The sequence below is a fragment of the Gobio gobio genome, assembly GCF_949357685.1.
Source record: "Gobio gobio genome assembly, chromosome: 1".
NCBI lineage: Eukaryota > Metazoa > Chordata > Actinopteri > Cypriniformes > Gobionidae > Gobio > Gobio gobio.
The window spans coordinates 29,396,979-29,414,728 of NC_137097.1; the positions used below are offsets into that span (position 1 = coordinate 29,396,979).

A 17,750-nucleotide genomic window follows, 5' to 3' on the forward strand; every position below is an offset into this window, starting at 1 on the left:
TACATTCGTTCGCATAATTGTATAGTTTCAAATACTTCAAAGATGCATAAAAATATTCATACACCTCTTGGGGTGTCCAATACTGTTCCTTGCAGGCTGCTTTCCTGTACATTTTCCACTCACCCTCTAAAAAACCTCCCTGGAAACCTATATCTGTGAAGGAGAACCAATCATTCATGTTTCTCAATTTATGCATCATAATGATTTCCTGATTTCAGATTGTAAAAATGTATGCGTGTTAAGAGAACTTAGCTACTGAACATATAGCATTTTAATTCTGCAACAAAAAAAAAGTTCAGTTTATTTTGCTTAACATACAGGGTCAATAAAGTATTCACATCTTCATATCATCTTCCAGTGATTCTGAAGTATCACTATATTTGATTGTTCAGGTTTATTTTGGGTTAACCTTAAACTCTGCAGGAAGATGGCACTCCAAGAGCAGGTGCCTGTACCATGATGGTAATTAAACAAAATCAGGGTTACAGGATTAGTTTGACTTGACAAAACCAAACAATTCAATCAGCCTTTGTTGGTAGTGGTACCATTACGCTGTTCATCAACTTTCTCTGTCAACTCAGGCTGTAATCCTGAGTTTAGGAATGACATCAGTAGAAAATCACATGCTGTGGATCAGTGAAACTGCGATTCACTTTTCACTTCTGCATGATATTACGAGATTGAAAAATATTAAGAATTTAAACAAATTTACACAGCGAGAAGAAAAGAGTGGTCTATGAAAGAGGACAACTAAAACTTATATCAGTGTAAGTAAAATATGTGAAGTTAGTTTATTTAGTTGATATAGGTATAGAGATTTGAACATTTAAGTTCATTTGTCGTCATTTGTATAGCTTTATCTATGATTCTAAAGTTTATTTATATTACCTTGATATGTTTATGTTCATTTAAACAGTGCATATTAATTGATAAACTAAAATTGTATGTGTAATGGACTATGGCTAACATAATTAAAATATCTAAATCATAAAAAAATATTATTATTATTATTGTTATTATTATTATAAATAAGCATCGCTAAACGCTAGACAAGTTGATTAAAAAAATCTTCTGCTATGTAGTGACCTTTAATTTGGAGTAGAAACAGGTGAAGTGCCTTTATCCTAATTGCTCACAGCAGATCAATCCAAGATCAGATTGCAACCTCTTATCAGGGGCCGGTTGCATAAACTGCTTAGACTAGTCTTAAAAGTTAGTCACCTTTTTTTTTTTTTCAAGACTGTTCTTAACTTTTTAAAGTCACTTGCATAAAAAGTTAGATTGGTCTACTTTGAATCAGAAAAGTAAGACTGATTACCTCTTGACTAATTGCTAGTGTGTCAAACTAGTTCTTAAGACACAGTCTAAACATAATGGCTAAGTTTATGCAACTGGCCCCTGGAGAAAAACCTGCCCCGGACCATGTTCGCCACTGAGCACAAGTTACTATGGCGATGAACACAGCAAAAAGCCAAAACCCAGGGTTGGCACAAACTAAACTGAAATATATCTGGCTAGCCACCTAAACCGGCTTCATGGTATAGGCCCCTGTATTGGACACAACAATACTTTTATTAACAAAATAAAACATCTTAATAGATTATGTTAAAAGGACACTATAGTTTCTGTGGCCCTACAATGTTTATGAATATATTAAGACTCACATTTGTTGATGGTGTTTGGCAATATGGCTGCCTCTCTCTGTTGTTTCTAAGGTGTGCAAGTTTCTCTTGAATGAAAAGTGTTAAATAAAACTCCTTCCCATGATCCACCCTGACCTGGTCCCACATTCCGTATTCGATCACTGCACTTCTGCAAGAAACAAAAAGTACAGCTTATAGTTAAAAGCACTGAAGGTAAAAACTGCTATTTAGACAGTCAAGTCCTCACTATAAAAAAAAAAAAAAAGTAAATTCACGTTCCAGTTACACAGAATTACATTTTTACATTAAAATGCTATAAATTAAAATGTTATATTAATTAAAATCATGTATAAATCTCAGTTTATTTATTCCAAAGTAATAACTATAACAATGCAGTAACAATTCAGATTTCATGTATAGTCCTATATTATTTGTGAATTGATGCTTGAAAATTAAGGGTGGAATTTATCGAATGGATTATTTTCTCATACAATTTTTTTTCTTTGCCTCCTCTGAGAAAACACATGTTGAATAGGTAATGCTTGTTGAAATAAATTAATTTTTTGACTCTTTATCCACGGTTCAGAGCTAAGTTCACTCTTGCATCCAAAAACATGTAGCCTAATTGTTCATACTCTAGCCGGTTAGTGTTATGATTAGTATTATCCACACATTTCTCATAGATGTATTAATTAATGTATTCATTAATTTGGAACAACACAAATAAAGTACTTCCCAAAAAACAAGATAAAAAATTTGAAGTTACCTGTAAACATTTTGATATATTGTCAGGTTGTTTTTCACTGGCATAGTGGAATGTGCGACAATTTTTCTGGAGTATCCATCCACAGCTGCTACGTGGGTCACCCCAAACATTACCATCTTCTCATTTTGGTCAAGATGTAATTTGTGACCCATGTATTCTGCAGTGTATGGTATCGGATTCAAGTTCCGAGATCCCTGTATAAGAAAAAAGTGGAGTAGTAAATGTTTAGATTATTTAGATTTTTTAACATAATAGCAAAACACTGGGGAAAACAACACTACCTACTAAATATAGTTATTTAATAATAGATATTTACTAATTACTAATTAATTTATATTACAGAAATCTACATGACAACATTGCTGTAGTCTGGAGACCTCCATGTGTACACATATTAAAACTACAGTGGGTGGAGAGTTTCAAGTTAGTGGAATTAGGAATGTACTTGGGATGGGCTTGGAATGGCTTGGCCAGGGGTGTGTTTAAGGGTTTTTCCTGCATTGAAAATGTTTGGCCCGCCAAAGCCTTATTTGATGAGTTATTGTGATTTATGAGTGTAGAATAGATGACTGTTGCACTTGTGATACGCCTGTATTAACTGAGTGACAGAGAACGAGCAGAGAACTCCTCCCCCGCGCGCGCGCTCTCTCTCTCTGTCTGTCGAGGTCTTCTCATATTTCACATTATTGGCTCATATTTCACATATTAATCAAAAGGTCGGAAGACCGAATCCATGTTGCACGTGCCGCATTCGGACAATTTTTTCCTTGAATTCCCGCTGGGTGTGAACTGCGCTCAAAAAACATCGACTCTTCTCTGACCAGCTGACATAAACATAAGTTTCAATAAACGGGAAAACATTATATTCTGTTATGAAGTGTATTCTGTATTGACAAATCTTTCGCGGTGTTCTAACAGACGGGATTCGCACACAACGCGTCTGCTAATGTCCGATTCGCGAACCAATGACTCTTTTGAATCGAATCATTTTAGCGACTGGTTAGAACAACTGATCCGTCCAACACTGAACGAACGAATCAGTTTTCATTTACTTGGAACACCTCTGAGATGAGAACACAAGTGTGCTTACCCAATTTAGCAAGAGTGAATAGTAAGAATTAGTTTAATCGTCTGCAGTCATTAAGCTTATTTATTTTGACAATGTGTAGTGAAATATAATTTAGTGTAGACTGGAGTTAGGTGAGACCAGAACAAAGTTGTTAGCTAGCTGATAATTTTACAAAATTGTATATGGTAGAAAATTAGGCTATTTGTTAATTTTTTAATGCTACTTTTTAATATTGATATAATTATACCAAAACAATTACCAGTAAATATTGTAAAATAATGAGGATCAAAAGAAACAAACATCAAGGTAGAGATCATACATAATATCAGATGTCAAAATAAGATAAGCAAAAATTACAAACGTTTTTTTTTTGCATTTATTTTAAATGTATTGTCAGTATTGCGCTCACGGATCACGTAGGTAGAGTAATTTTTTACTGTGTGTGTGGATGACCATGTCTGTCAGACACCACGAAGACCATTTTTGACCCAGGAAAAACCCTGTTTCCCATACAATAATATGCAATTTGCTTCTTAACTACACTCTAAAAAAAAGGTTCTATATAGCACCAAAAATGGTTCTTGGCTCGTAATCATAGGGGAACCTTTTTAAGTGCTACATAGCACCAATTTCGGTGCTTCAGTGGTTCTTCACCGGTTCTTTGACTAGGGTGCTATAAAGCACCTCTGAAGAACCACTGAAGAAAGTTACAACTAACCCCGCGTTAGATTGTGCCCCACACACCCCTATCCTTCGCTGCCTCAGATAACCCACAATTATTTGCGTCACCACATTAACAACGTCATGTTTTTTACATATTATTTGAAAAAATTGCACCGTCGGCAGATATACATGCAAGCAAAGATGTAGTGTTTAAATGTAAGTAGTTTCAAGGTTGTTTTTGTTTTTAAGCTGTATTACCTCAAATAGATATAGTTGTGGTAAACAGGGTCATAAGTGTTTAGTGATTTTTAAACGCTTAGAACAGTACTTTGCTGTCAATGCAAGAAACATTTCATAGTCATTTTCAAGTTATAAAGCAAGCGTGCAACGCCACTGTGAAAGTGTTGGCATAGCAATGTGATACTTCCTGTCTGTGCGTCCTACAAAGAACCCTCTCGTTTAATTCTGATTAAGGACACAAGATAACAAGGGGGAGTGGCTAATAGGCAACACCTGCGGAAAACTAATCATGCATAAAAACTACAAAATAAAACAGGAAACACTTCAAAGTAAAAGACCAAGGACAGACACATGTGATAATGGCACTTATGCCTATGATTCAATTCTGTATTTATTTTATAATCTTTCAGAAATGATTTTAATAGTATACATTTAATTAAATTATTGTCCTAATCAAACCCTAACCTAACCTAAACATATCTGTTGGTAATCCTCTTGAAATATTTAACCTAATTTATTTCTGTACATAAGCAACAATATTCTGGTTTTTAAATTTAATTTCCTTGAAAAGAGACTATTTTCTGTATCTGTACAAGACTTAAAACCATTAGCCCACATTAGTGCACAACATGGCGCTTAACATCTGATGTGTGACACACTTAAAGTGCAGTAAAACACTTAAACTGTAAAACTAGTGCGTGTATCAGAATGCAATTAAACAAATTCCAGTTTAAAACATCCACAGTTAACTGTTTTTGCAGCTAAATAATAACGAGACTGCTGACTCCAGTGAAAGATAATAAAAAGTGAATAATTTCCATGGGTCTCATTATTTCATCAAGTTTGACTCAGGTCTCTTCTGTTGGAGTAGAATTGGCTAGTGGCGTGGTCACAAAAAACTAGGGTCCTAGAAATGTGGTCCTGAAACAGCAGCCTGTTATTGCAGTAATGTAGTGTTGAAGTGATTCACTTTATAACCTTTATAACACTAAAATGGCTGAATTAAAGACAAACACTTTCAAAATTTCACAACATCTAATCCATAACTTTTTTACCAATACCTACACGATATCGAGCCATGTGATAGGGCTGATTGATTGTTCGCAGCATACATCCCACGCGGCCTTCTGATGCTTTAACACCTTTTGAAGCCAGGTATCCCCTCATCATCTTTCTGCCATATGTTGGCCCAGTCTGTTGTGGGGGATACAAATTCCAAATTGAGTAGCATACACGAGACCATTTTAACCATAAAAAAAGAGTTTTGACCATTTTAATTTAAATTATGTTTTATTAACAAAGTGCGGGAGGAACACGGTCAGATAATTAACTCAGTTAACAATATAAGAGGTATACATACAACACTTCTTCCAGTTCTAAAAATTCCTATCACAACCAGGGGAAGTAACGTAAGTTACTGGATTAGGGCCAAATTCCGAGCTCGAAGCCCTCCTCCTGGACAGCACGCCAATTACACATAAACCTTTACATTTAATTACATGCAAGTGTGAACTGATCTACCTCGGTAACTGCTTTTGCAACTTCCACCTCGAGCTGGGAATCTTGCAGACGCTGTCTCCGTATGCCATGTTCAGCACAAAATCGACGTATGCTCACCTTTGAAGCACCCTTTGACAATCCACATTCAAATTTTAAAAAATTTGATATGTACTCATCCGAGCATCCACTTTTTATCATGCTTTCTATCGGCTTTTGATAGGGAAATAATGTGGAATCCATACAGACAGACTGCAAAAGACCGCCAAACTTGAGTGACGAATGACGATTAGGGGAGCGCGCGGGGCACGCACGTTTTAACCCTTTCCACATACGCCAGAATGACGAAACTTAGTGTATTTACTAGTTGCCATATCAGCATTATTTAGAGAAAAAAATATCGCCAAAATTTAAAAAAATATTTGGAAGATATTACTGAACATTTATTTAACCATAGCAAAATTAAATCTCTTACTTAAGTTTAGTTTTCTTCTCTGTTTTTTGTGTTTATATTAAAAATAAGACAAATCTGATATTATTTTAATCTTATATCTGTTTGTTATTTAACTGTTGAGCTAGTTATTTAATGCTGATCTAACCAGCAGAAGACACGAGCCGTGGTTTAAATCCCAGGTAACATTTTAAGCTGTCATTTGGTCATGTTACAATGTACCCCACCTATGGGGCATGTTGCCACCTTTCACTTCCATTCTTTCTGGGTAAATCAAGAAAAAAGTATACACTGTATTAATGAAACAAAACCACATAATTGTAGGCTAGGCTACTAGACATGTGTGAAATTAATGTTGGAAAAAAATAAATACTCTGAACCCGAAGTGGAATTACACAAACTGAGAAAGTCAAAAAGCGTTCTCCCCTAGGCCTAACTGATTTGCTGAAGAACAGACTAATGAATATTTATTCTTATAGTGCGCCTCCGTGAACCACATTCTGAATATTAGCCTACTGTAAAATTAGCTGTCTTACAGTTTTTTTTATTCGCTTTGGTACTATTTTCACAAGTAAGGTGTACATTTTCAAAACTCATAGTACAAAAATCCAAATTGATCACACTTGTAACACAAGTCATTCTCTCAAAACCTGATGTAATGCTTTCATTCAGTTGAACATGTTTTCAGTCCACATAATCATGTCTCAAACACAAGATTATTGTAATATGTAATGAGAACATTTGGTTTAATCACCAAAACACAACAGTGTGATCTTCTTTCTATTTAGTACTTTAAACAATCAGGTCATCCAACAGCAAACAATGCAAGATACATGTTTCAAATCTCCCTCGTTGCTGAATTATCTACAGTATCTACAGTAAGACAGGCTACATATGCCTCATTAGAAAATACTTGCATTACCTAACTTACGTAATTTAATCCATAATGTTTGTGATAGTATTCAGTTTGTAATCAAAAAGGTGTGATAAATTATGACACAGCCGAGGTTCTGTGCTATAACAGAGTTTGCTGCCAATACATGTTCTCACTGTACCATATGACTGAATCTACTGTAGTTGAGCTTTATAAGCGTGAGTTACAGTAATGTGGCCGTCTGTACCATGGTAATCTGTTTACAGTATCATATGGCATACATACTGTAATGTAAAATTCTATATTTGATACCATCTGTCTCCCTTCTTCTGATTTCTGATCAGTGTTACACCATCATGGACTATTTCCACTCCCTTATACTCTATTCTACTCTATTCACAAATTGCAAATATTTCTGTCCCACTCTCCATAGACATTATGATTTTTATACTGGTGAAAATCTATATTCTTTCCCCTTACACTAAACCTACACATCAAAGAAACATTTCTGCATTTTTACATTTTCAAAAAAACTCATTCTCTATGATTTATAAGCTTGACCAAAAAATGTCCCTGCAAGGACAAGGATAAAGGATATTGCCATCTTTTTTTCCCCATAATGTAGAGTTTACCAGGCTTATTTTGGTGGATACTTTGTGGTTTTGTGTATTGTACACAATTGAAAATATGCTGAAATGTTTGAAAAAAGTGCACTTTTGATGATCTGTTGTGATGTTAGCACTATGAGTTTCGAAAATGTACACCTTGCTTGTGAAACCAAAGCGAATAAAAAAACTGTAATAGTGCGGCTTGATCATTGCAGATATTCCAGATGCCTCCCGGTGCCATCCTTATTGGAATTGTAAAGCCTGAGCAAATAGTAACAGATGTTTTGCACAACAACAATATATTCCCATTGGGTTGTTGGGTTTTCATGTTAAGGGAACTTTAGACATAATGATTGTATACTCTAAAAAAAAAAGGTTCTATATTGCACCAAAAATGGTTCTTGGCTCGTAATCATAGGGGAACCTTTTTTTAGTGCTATATAGCACCAATTTTGGTTCTTCAGCGGTTCTTCAGCGGTTCTTCAGCGGTTCTTCAGAGGTTCTTCAGCGGTTCTTAGAGGTTCTTCACCGGTTCTTTGACTAAGGTGCTATATAGCACCTCTGAAGAACCGCTGAAGAACCACTGAAGCACCAAAATTGGTGCTATATAGCACTAAAAAAGGTTCCCCTATGATTACGATCCTTTTTTTTTAGAGTGTATGACTGTACAAACTGTGCTATCCCCTAACTCTATTGTAACAGTTATGGTAGGTCATCTACCCAGACATCTAATGTTACAGAATTATTATCATGGTACAGTTCAGCCAATTATTGAATTTTATTTCCACTTCCCTTTTATCTAAAGAGATGGAACTATTTGCACTGAATTTATCAATGGGAATCATCCTAACCAAAACACATTAAACCAGAAGGAACAAATGTGGTGCTAAAACAGAAGCACGGATATTGTTCGGCTGAAATCATGTTCAATCTATTCACTGATATCGGTTGCAAGTGTGTGGCCCCTATAGACTGAGTTTTTGCAGTACCTGCCAAAGGTTTGTATTTGTAGCCATGATATCAGCTGTAATTGATGTGATTTGACTTACTGTTTTCCAAACCCGAATCATGTCTATTTGGCACCAGCTGCAGCTAATGTTGACTTTTTATTTGCTCTTTACCAAGCTGTCATGGAGGAACCTGTGTTCACCTCATGCTGCAGGAGTGTGGTGGGGTGCAAGGTCTGTATTGACCAGTGGAGAGAGAACTCAAGGCAGTGTCCTAAATGCAGATCTGAAGATGTGGTCTTCACAGAAGTCGCAGGCCTATTCAATGTGCTTGAAGTCACTAAGAGTTTTGTTTAAGAGTTTTGTATTGATTTTTTTGTCTCCACTTTCTTCCTGCTGTAACATATTTGTTCAGTTAGTAAGGTTCAAGCAGGGTATGTGAAGAAGACTTCAAAATCTTAAAAAGTTCGAAAACATTGCAGTTTTGTTTGCAGTTCAGACATTGTTGCATTGCAGTGTTGTGAGAACAAATAAAGTTTTTGCAGATTCCATTTTCCATTGTACTGACTGACCTACACATCTGCATGCAGATACCCAACTTTGCACATTCATTTATAGATTTAACACCCAGTCCTGACCCTGGAGGATCATGTTCTGCAGAGTTCAGCTCCAACCAGTCCCAACACATTCCTAGAGATTTCTAGATATTCTGAAGACCTAGCTTAGCTGGTTCAGGTGTGTTTAACTAGCCTATACTTTGCAGGACATTTGCCCTGACATTAGCTTGTTATCCATTGAATGTGATTCATCAACAGCTAGTACATCTTAAAATATAGAGCTCCTGACAAATAAAAGTTCCAGATGGATAAACGTTACATGCAAAAAAAAAAGAATAACAATATCTTAAAAGAAACTAGGGAGTGGCAAACTTTGAAGTAGGGTTCAAGTTTTAATGAGTTGTAGAGCTTGAAGTGTAAAGCTTGTTCTCATACACAGATATGGCCTAATTAAGAATGAAATTCATGCATTTATTTGTCATTAAAAACTGATGCAAATAGGGAAAGAGAGCAGAAAAGACTTGGCGTGCGTCTCGATCAGCTCCCTAGTTCAGAAGTCAATGGGCTGACTGATTCCCTGACTACTGACCAGGGGAGCTGATCGAGACGCACCCTTATTATCCTGTCGCCCCCTCTAGTGGACAGCATTAAGTATTACGGTCCTCAGTGCCCAGATAACGCAAATCAGTGGGATTTTTTGGGAAAGTAAGTCTGACCATTTAGAAAAGATATAAGCGAGTCGGAAGGTCTGAGCTGAGTTTGGTGACGCATTAAAGTTCTAGGCGGAGTCAATTTCTCATAATAATAATCATCTTTAAATATATGCTCGCTTTCTTAAACCAACATAATAAAGAAAAATAAAAAATTCGACCAATTCAGTATTTAAAAGAAAAAACCTATAGTTATATAAATATAGACTAGGCCTAGCCTATATAAAGATTTTTCAGTATTAATGTATGTTTACTGATTCTAGCTGCTCTCTTTTCGGTCTCTTTCTTTTCATGCGAGCGGAGTTGACTACACATGCTTACATTCATAAATATAGGCCTAAACTTTATTTCTATTCAATTTTCAAAACTATAAACACGTGTCACACACGCCTACCTGCCTTTAAATAAATAAAAGACGAGTGTGGTAACGGTTACGGACATATTATCATGGTGCAGTTCAGCCTATTATTGATTTTTATTTCCACTTCCCTTTTATCCAAACAGACGGAAATATTTGCACTGTATTTATCAATGGGAAATACATCATCATGCTAAAATAATCTGTCATATATTCTGTGGCTCACATTAATGGAGTCGCAACATATTTCTGCTTCAAATATTGTGCGTAGTTGACGGTGAGTAGTGACATTATTTTATTAAACTACATTTGTCAGTGCCGCACTCGTACTGGCTCTTATTCTGCCTGACAGACAGAAAAGCTCGTACTGAAGGCGGAGCGATTTGACCAATCAGATGAAAGGGGCGTTTCAGTGCCGCCCTCGTGTGCGAATGAAATATCGAACCCATAAACCGTTTTGTAAACCACAAACGAAAAATGAAATATCGAGCCAAAATCTAATTTTTCGTTTTAAAAAAAAAACAAAAAAACGAATAACAAGCCGATTTATCTTGTCTCGTTATTCCATTCCAAACAGGAAATGAAATGATCAAAACGTACACGGACCGACTATGTACCTTTTTTGTTTGTTTGTATTGTGGAAGCATGGTTAAAAAAAACAAAAAAACAAAAAAAAAAACAAACAAACACACACAAGTAGGTCTTAACTTTCGATTTCCTGAAGATTAAAGGGAAAGTTTCCTATAGCTTTAGGCCTCAGGCTGAAAGAAATGCAAATTCACGCCAGTAGAAAGGGCGTAGTTAGAAGCACAGCTGAAAGCCTGCTGTTCGGACCGCAGAGGAATAGGACACAGGAGAAGAAGGTTCAACACACAAATGGGTGAATTGGATCATCGTAAGTCAGCAGCAAAGATATTGGTAAATAAAGTGAAATTAAATTAAATACATAAAGGATATCTATCTGTGTAATTTAATATATTTAATTATTGCAGGTGAGCATAATATTCTGAGTTTGCATGTCATTGTTTCTTATTAATTTTGGGGAATACTGAATCTGTTTTGGTGCAGGTGAGATGAGTAAATGCTCACTTTTAGTCTAAAACTACAATAACCATGGTGTTCACACACAACGCCTCTGCACTTAAAATTTCTCTCAACATGTGGACAGAAGTAGTGTCAGTATATAAATGGGAAAACAAAGTACGCCTAACTTGCATTACTTATTTGAAAAATTAACTAAATACATTTTTACCAGTTACTTCAAAAAAGTTATCTGATTACATAACTCACGCTACTAGTAAAGCGTTACCCCCAACACTGATAGTAAATGCATGTAACGTAACGTGTAACAAGGACACTTGTAAAATGAAGTGTTACCCAAGTTTTGATCACATTTTTTTCCAGCTGTCAAATGTGTGCATTACAGTGGAAAAAGATCAGATTGATATCGAATGAAAAGATTATGAAAAACATTATTTATACATTATATGTCATCAAAAATATTATTCAAAACTTGTAATCTTTTTATCCCTAGCAATGTTATTCTATGAAAATAGCCTTTGCCAATAATATCTATTCCCGAGGTTGGTAAAAAGTTGCTTGGCATTGCACAATAGCAGCTTTTATTAACACTACATGTAAAAGGGCATTGCATTTTAATAATTTTCCCCTCAAAATGTGCCATTTAAAAATATATACTGAACATTAAAAAACATGTAACATTATAAAAGCTCCATCTGGAATATTTCCATTCAAAACTGCATGCATTTTATGTCACAATGCCGTATATGCACTGTACATCTCGACAGAACAAAACGTCCTTCCTGGCATTTCCTAATAAAAGCCCACAGTTTTTGAATCAAGCATCCATTAAAACCAAGAAAAATAGTTTAATAATTATTTTCCAATATAATAACCATTTAAGAGAATCACCTGAAAGCTAAAAAACTTAACCACTCTATCCAGAATCCAAGGGAATGAATTCATAGTTCACCATGTTTTGTTAAAATATGACAACATATAAAAGTGGATGACTGAAGTTATGAACACAAGACATGATAATAACCAAGTTTGTCATTAAAGTATATCCAGAACTTTTGAAAGCGTAATACCTATAATGTCATACAGTCGGTTTTATGTTAGAGACATTGAAGGAATAGTTCACCCAAAAAATTTAACCCTCATCATTTACTTGGTTTCAAACCAGTAGTATCACAGAAGTAGGTCACATAACTTGTCAAATGTTTTAAAGGAACATGCCACTTTTTTTGAAAATAAAATCGCCTTTTCCAACTCCCCTAGAGTTAAACATTTGTGTTTTAACGTTTTCGAATCCAATCAGCTGATCTCCGGGTCTGGCGGTAGCACTTTTAGCATAGCTTAGCATAGATCATTAAATCTGATTAGATTACCATTAGCATCTCGCTCAAAAATGACCAAAAAGTTTCAATATTTTTCCTATTTAAAACTTGACTCTTCTGTAGTTACATCGTGTACTAAGACCGACAGAAAATTAAAAGTTGTGATTTTCTAGACCGATATGGCTAGGGCTAACGGTCTAATCAGATCCAATGATCTATGCTAAGATATGCTAAAAGGTCTACCGCCAGACCCGGAGATCGGCTGAATGGATTGGAAAAACGGTTAAACTCTGTCTTCAAAAAAAGTGGAGTCTTCCTTTAAAGGTTTTCTGAAGCCATTTGATCACTTTGTCTGAGAAACGGACAGAGAAACAGTGTTCACTGATTATCTTGCCATGTCATCGTTCACAAACATGATTTGCACTTCCATATATTCTCGATATGCTGTGATCGTTCACATGATATGTGAGAACCAATGCTCTTTGGCTTCATTGATGTCAAATCGGTCTTCACACTTAAGAAATGTAGCGCCGAGGGAGATCATCAGTGAATTGACGTAAATTTTAATGCGATCTTCAGAAGATTTACCACATATCAACTACTTTTATGATTGTGTTTGGTCATTTTGGGGCTTAACAGCATCTGGTCACTGTATGGAAACATAACATCCGCAATGGCGTTCCACGTAAAGACAAAGTTGTACGTGTATAAATAAAACATGACTAAACGATGGCACTTTTAATTTCTGGTTGAACTATTCCTTTAACAGCTCTCGGCAGCAGCAAAGGCATAAAGCGAAATCACAAACATTAGACTCTCTTCAGGACCAAGACACAGTATCATTTAAAAAGGCACAATCAATGGCCAATTCAACCAATTATCAATGATCAAAATATGTACAAAAATATATATGTTTTCTCTCAACATTGCACAGTAGAATTTCTTGCGTTCACTTCAAGTGTTCAACAAAAATCCCTTGCCTTCCGATCACGTTATACTTAAAAACGAAGGAAGGAATGACTCTAGCACACCATCTTCTCCAGCACCCTCCAAATGAGCAGGAAGCTGCAAGTCGCTCAGCTAAAATGAGCATGTAAGGCACTAAAGATGGGATGGCGTCCTCTGCGGGGACACAGCCCGGGCACTGCAGGCCCAGACTGCATCCGCACGGAGAGACCGCTCCTCCCTGGAATGTGTCTGGAAAGGGACCGTCAGTCACGTGGCACTACGGAGTTCCAGTCTCCTGTGTGCACGGTGCGGGCGGCACTGGGCCTGTCTCAGGTAAGTCTGCTGATATCTGACCGGACGATGACAGGCCTGAGGGCACTGACGGGCTGGCCTGCTGTGTGGGCGGAGTCTGTGGCGCACACTGTGCGTCTATGCGGTGCGTGAGCAGTTCAGAAGCATGGTAATAAGGCAGGAAAGGTCGCTCCACAGCACAGAAACGCATGGCCAGATGTGTGTGCTGCAGAAGAAGAGGGAAACGGGAGGTGAAGTAGGAGACAAATTCATCTGGAATGGACCCCAGCGTCTCCTGGACTTCATCAGGTAACTCTCGGTAATGGTGTTTCTACAGGAGACAAAGAAATGGTTTGTAAAAGAAACATGGACGTAAATTGTATGTTTAGTTGAGTATTCAAATCAATTAATTATGTAGTAAGTCGGTTAGGAATGGGTGTGCTCTTTGATACCAATCTTCCATTTGAAAGCCACGTTTCTAGCATCTGTAAAACTGTTTTCCTCCATCTTAAAAATATATCTAAACTACGACATCGCTCTCCAGTGTCCAGTTGTGACTCTCAATGCAAAATGCTGAACAGTGAGTTCATGTGTTCATGACCTCAAGGCTAGATTACTGTAATGCTCTACTGGGTGGTTGCCCTGCACGCTTAATAAACAAACTCCAGCTGGTCCAAAATGCAGTATTCAATCAATTAATTATGTAGTAATTATTAGGGATTCACTGATATGACAATTTTGGGAAACAAAAACACACCAGGCTTGTTCGAGATGCATCGACACTGGGCAGACCGACCAGCATATGATATCAAAGTATCGCAAGAGCAATTCAAAAGCATAAGGAGTCGTATGCTCTCGCTGTGTTATGTCATACGGCGATCGGTCTGCACAGCGCCGATGCATCTCGAACAAGCCTTCCATCAACAATGGTGAACATTGCGTTACTATTGATGCACATGGCTTTGCTATCCTACATCGGCATCAAAACACAGCGAATTTGCTCGCCGTGATTTGTATAGACGGAGATTACAATCGAGCAGCTATTAGCTGCCATTTCAAAAATCACAAGTTTGTGTTCTTCTTGTTGGTCACGGTAACCCCGCCCCCAGCCCCTGATGGAAGCGATTCTTACTTCTAGACCAGCAATGTTTTGGTGCTACTTAAAAAACACTTTTCCTGGTTCAGAGCTGGTGCTTTGGGTGTCGAGAACCAAAGAACCGATTTGAAACTAGGCTCTGGCTCCGAGCCAGCACTCAAACTGCCTTGGTGGAAAAGGGGTATATGACATGTTGCACTTAAATTTATTTTCCTTTTTTGAGGAAAATAAATTATATGATTCCAATCATATTTCAAGCTATTCAAACCCATCATGGTGAACAGTGCTTATCTGAAGTGTCTCACCTGAAGGAAATAATCCATTATTCATCAGCTTAATATATTGGCCAAACTTTCTTATTGGGCCGATAACAATAACATTAAAAATCAACATATATCGTCCAATACCGCTATGGGGGCTGATAATATCCCACATGCCTAGTAATTATTGTAGCTGTTTATTAGCAGCTTTTTGATGTTTTATCATCAGAATTCTGCTTGTGGACTTCACTTCAAAAATTAAAAATATGTGATAACCTAAAAAACAACTACATACTATGCATAAAAAAAACAACAACTTGGTGTTCCTCTTTTATGCCACATTTCTTTCACATCATACAAATAACATTCAGGTGTCAGATGTTGAAGCTCAACCAGTACAAAAATGATAAAAATCATGTCACGCCACTGTAAACGGTTTTGCTATAACCACAAAATATTTGTGGTATCGGTAAACTCACGTACCTTATTTCTCATGGCACGTAAAAGATCTCTGACCGATCCGCCTTTGTAAGAACGAAATCTGCGTAGATCTGTAAAAAAAAACACAAGAGTTTAATGGTTTGCAGAGCAAAATTTTAACATTTAAGATTCTAATAATGAATAAAACTAGACAATCATTGCAGTAAGGCAGATAGCAGTAGTGCTCACCGGTCTGTAGAGGAACTGTGATATGATCCCTCCAATCCCCTTTCACCACCACCCGTCCTCCTCTCTCCAGTTGCCTCACGATTGGTCCATCCAACGGCTCCTTCTCAATTCTATCGCTCACATCCTGTGAAACAGCAAAAAATCTGCCATTTACTGGCTATTCTAGAAGAATCTGCTGTTATTTTTCTTTCAGCTTTGGCTGAGTTTCCCCGATGGACTACTTTAAAAGGAGGAACACTTCCAAAATGTTTAATAATTTAGAACATAAATGGCCATTATATCAACATACGACGCAAACACAATGTAAATATGAGATTCATTATGCGGTGTAGTGGACAGCACATTCCAGGGCCCAGTTTATGGCCGGGCCCCTATCTGTCCGTAACAGTGGACAAAGGTTTGCTACATTTTGATTGGATCTTGGTAGAGACAAACGGTCCAACGCCATCAGATAAAGATGCTAGGACAACATCCAGACACCTCTTAGAGGGCAATAAGAAGAACTCTTGTACCAAGACCAGGAAGGACAAGACATCTCATTGGTCCATATGCAGTTTCTACCCTTCACCCAAATCCCTAGTGTCCTGGTCTAGGACTGCCATAAAAATTCCACAGGACCTTAGCAGTAGTGGGTGAAAGAAAGACCAAAATGATCTATCCAAATCCAGTCATAACTATGTTCGGAAACCTTAAGACTGATGTAAACTACACACATCCATTTCATACTTATTCAGAGAAATAAGTATTCTCAGTGACAGCTATTTGTAATGCAACATCTTACACAAAATCAGCTGTTAATGAACAAATTAATGAACAGTTCAATCTTTTCCCATCATGTTTGGTTTCTAATTGTTTAGAATATTGCCAAAGGTATTCTGATGTTGGTTTGGAAATTGAGAAATGCATTGGTAAACTTAAAAGACACTTTAAAGACTTCTAACTGTGTACAGTATGCAAATGAGTTCCACAGGAGAAAGGAGGGTGAGTCTCACTGTGGACCTCCTCTGATGCCAGCAGCCAATCGCAACACTGGAATGGAGAAGCGCCAAATTGCAATCTCCTATTCGGAAAAGGATAAAGGTACCCTTTCAACAGACACACCTTGTTCTGAGTCTCCCTTCAAGAGAGACATAACAGATACACCGTAATGTTCTGAGTCTGTCCGGCGAGGATGAGACTGTGACAGAGCAACCAAGTTCTGAGCCTCTGGTTCATCCAGAGAGACAACTAAAGATCCAAGGATCTGAATCTACAGCTTGTGAGGCAGCAACAGATACGACCACGTTCTGAGCCTCCAGCCTGTGAGGAAAGAGACATTAACAACCACTACGTTCAGAGTTTTAGTCCAGCGAGACTACAGCACGTCCCGAGTCTCCATGCCAGAGAGACAAAAGCGAATTGACCAAGTCCTGAGTGTCTGACCCACAGAGTCAGAAGACACACAGAGACATTTGCAACAAGGTTAAGCTCAGGAGAGCAAACCTTCACTTCAAGGTTCTTCATCTGCGTGTTCCAGATTAAGGACCTTCTGCACCTACTTCAGGGCCTCATCTGCGTGTTCCAGATTTTAGGACCCTTTGGTGCTCCAGGAGATCAGCATCCCACAGATCTTCGTGTTCAAGACTGTTGAAACGGATTCCAGCTCCTTTCCCACTGCATTGTCACCCAGCACAACCAGTGGAAGAAGTCACCTCCATTGGACTGCTTACTCAACCAAGAGGAACGTAAATATCACTTAACCAA

General features: G+C 37.4%; 1 protein-coding gene across 3 annotated transcripts in view; it reads right to left on the minus strand.

Annotated features, from left to right (window-relative positions):
- Nucleotides 1-11,980: 11,980 nt before the first annotated feature.
- Nucleotides 11,981-17,750, minus strand: part of ern1 (endoplasmic reticulum to nucleus signaling 1) — a 52,720-nt gene continuing 46,950 nt past the window's right edge. Inside the window, exons 20-23 of one of the 3 annotated variants that reach the window (XR_013816411.1) lie at nt 16,008-16,131; nt 15,822-15,889; nt 13,007-14,313; nt 11,981-12,737 (exon numbers count right to left, since the gene is read on the minus strand). Coding sequence is in view for 1 of the 3 variants with exons in the window: in XM_079815784.1 (XP_079671910.1) it covers nt 13,969-14,313; nt 15,822-15,889; nt 16,008-16,131 (537 nt within the window). In the remaining 2 variants the exon portion in view is untranslated. Of the gene's footprint in view, nt 14,314-15,821; nt 15,890-16,007; nt 16,132-17,750 lie in introns of all 3 variants that reach the window. The other 2 variants (XR_013816412.1, XM_079815784.1) reach the window with 2 other exon arrangements.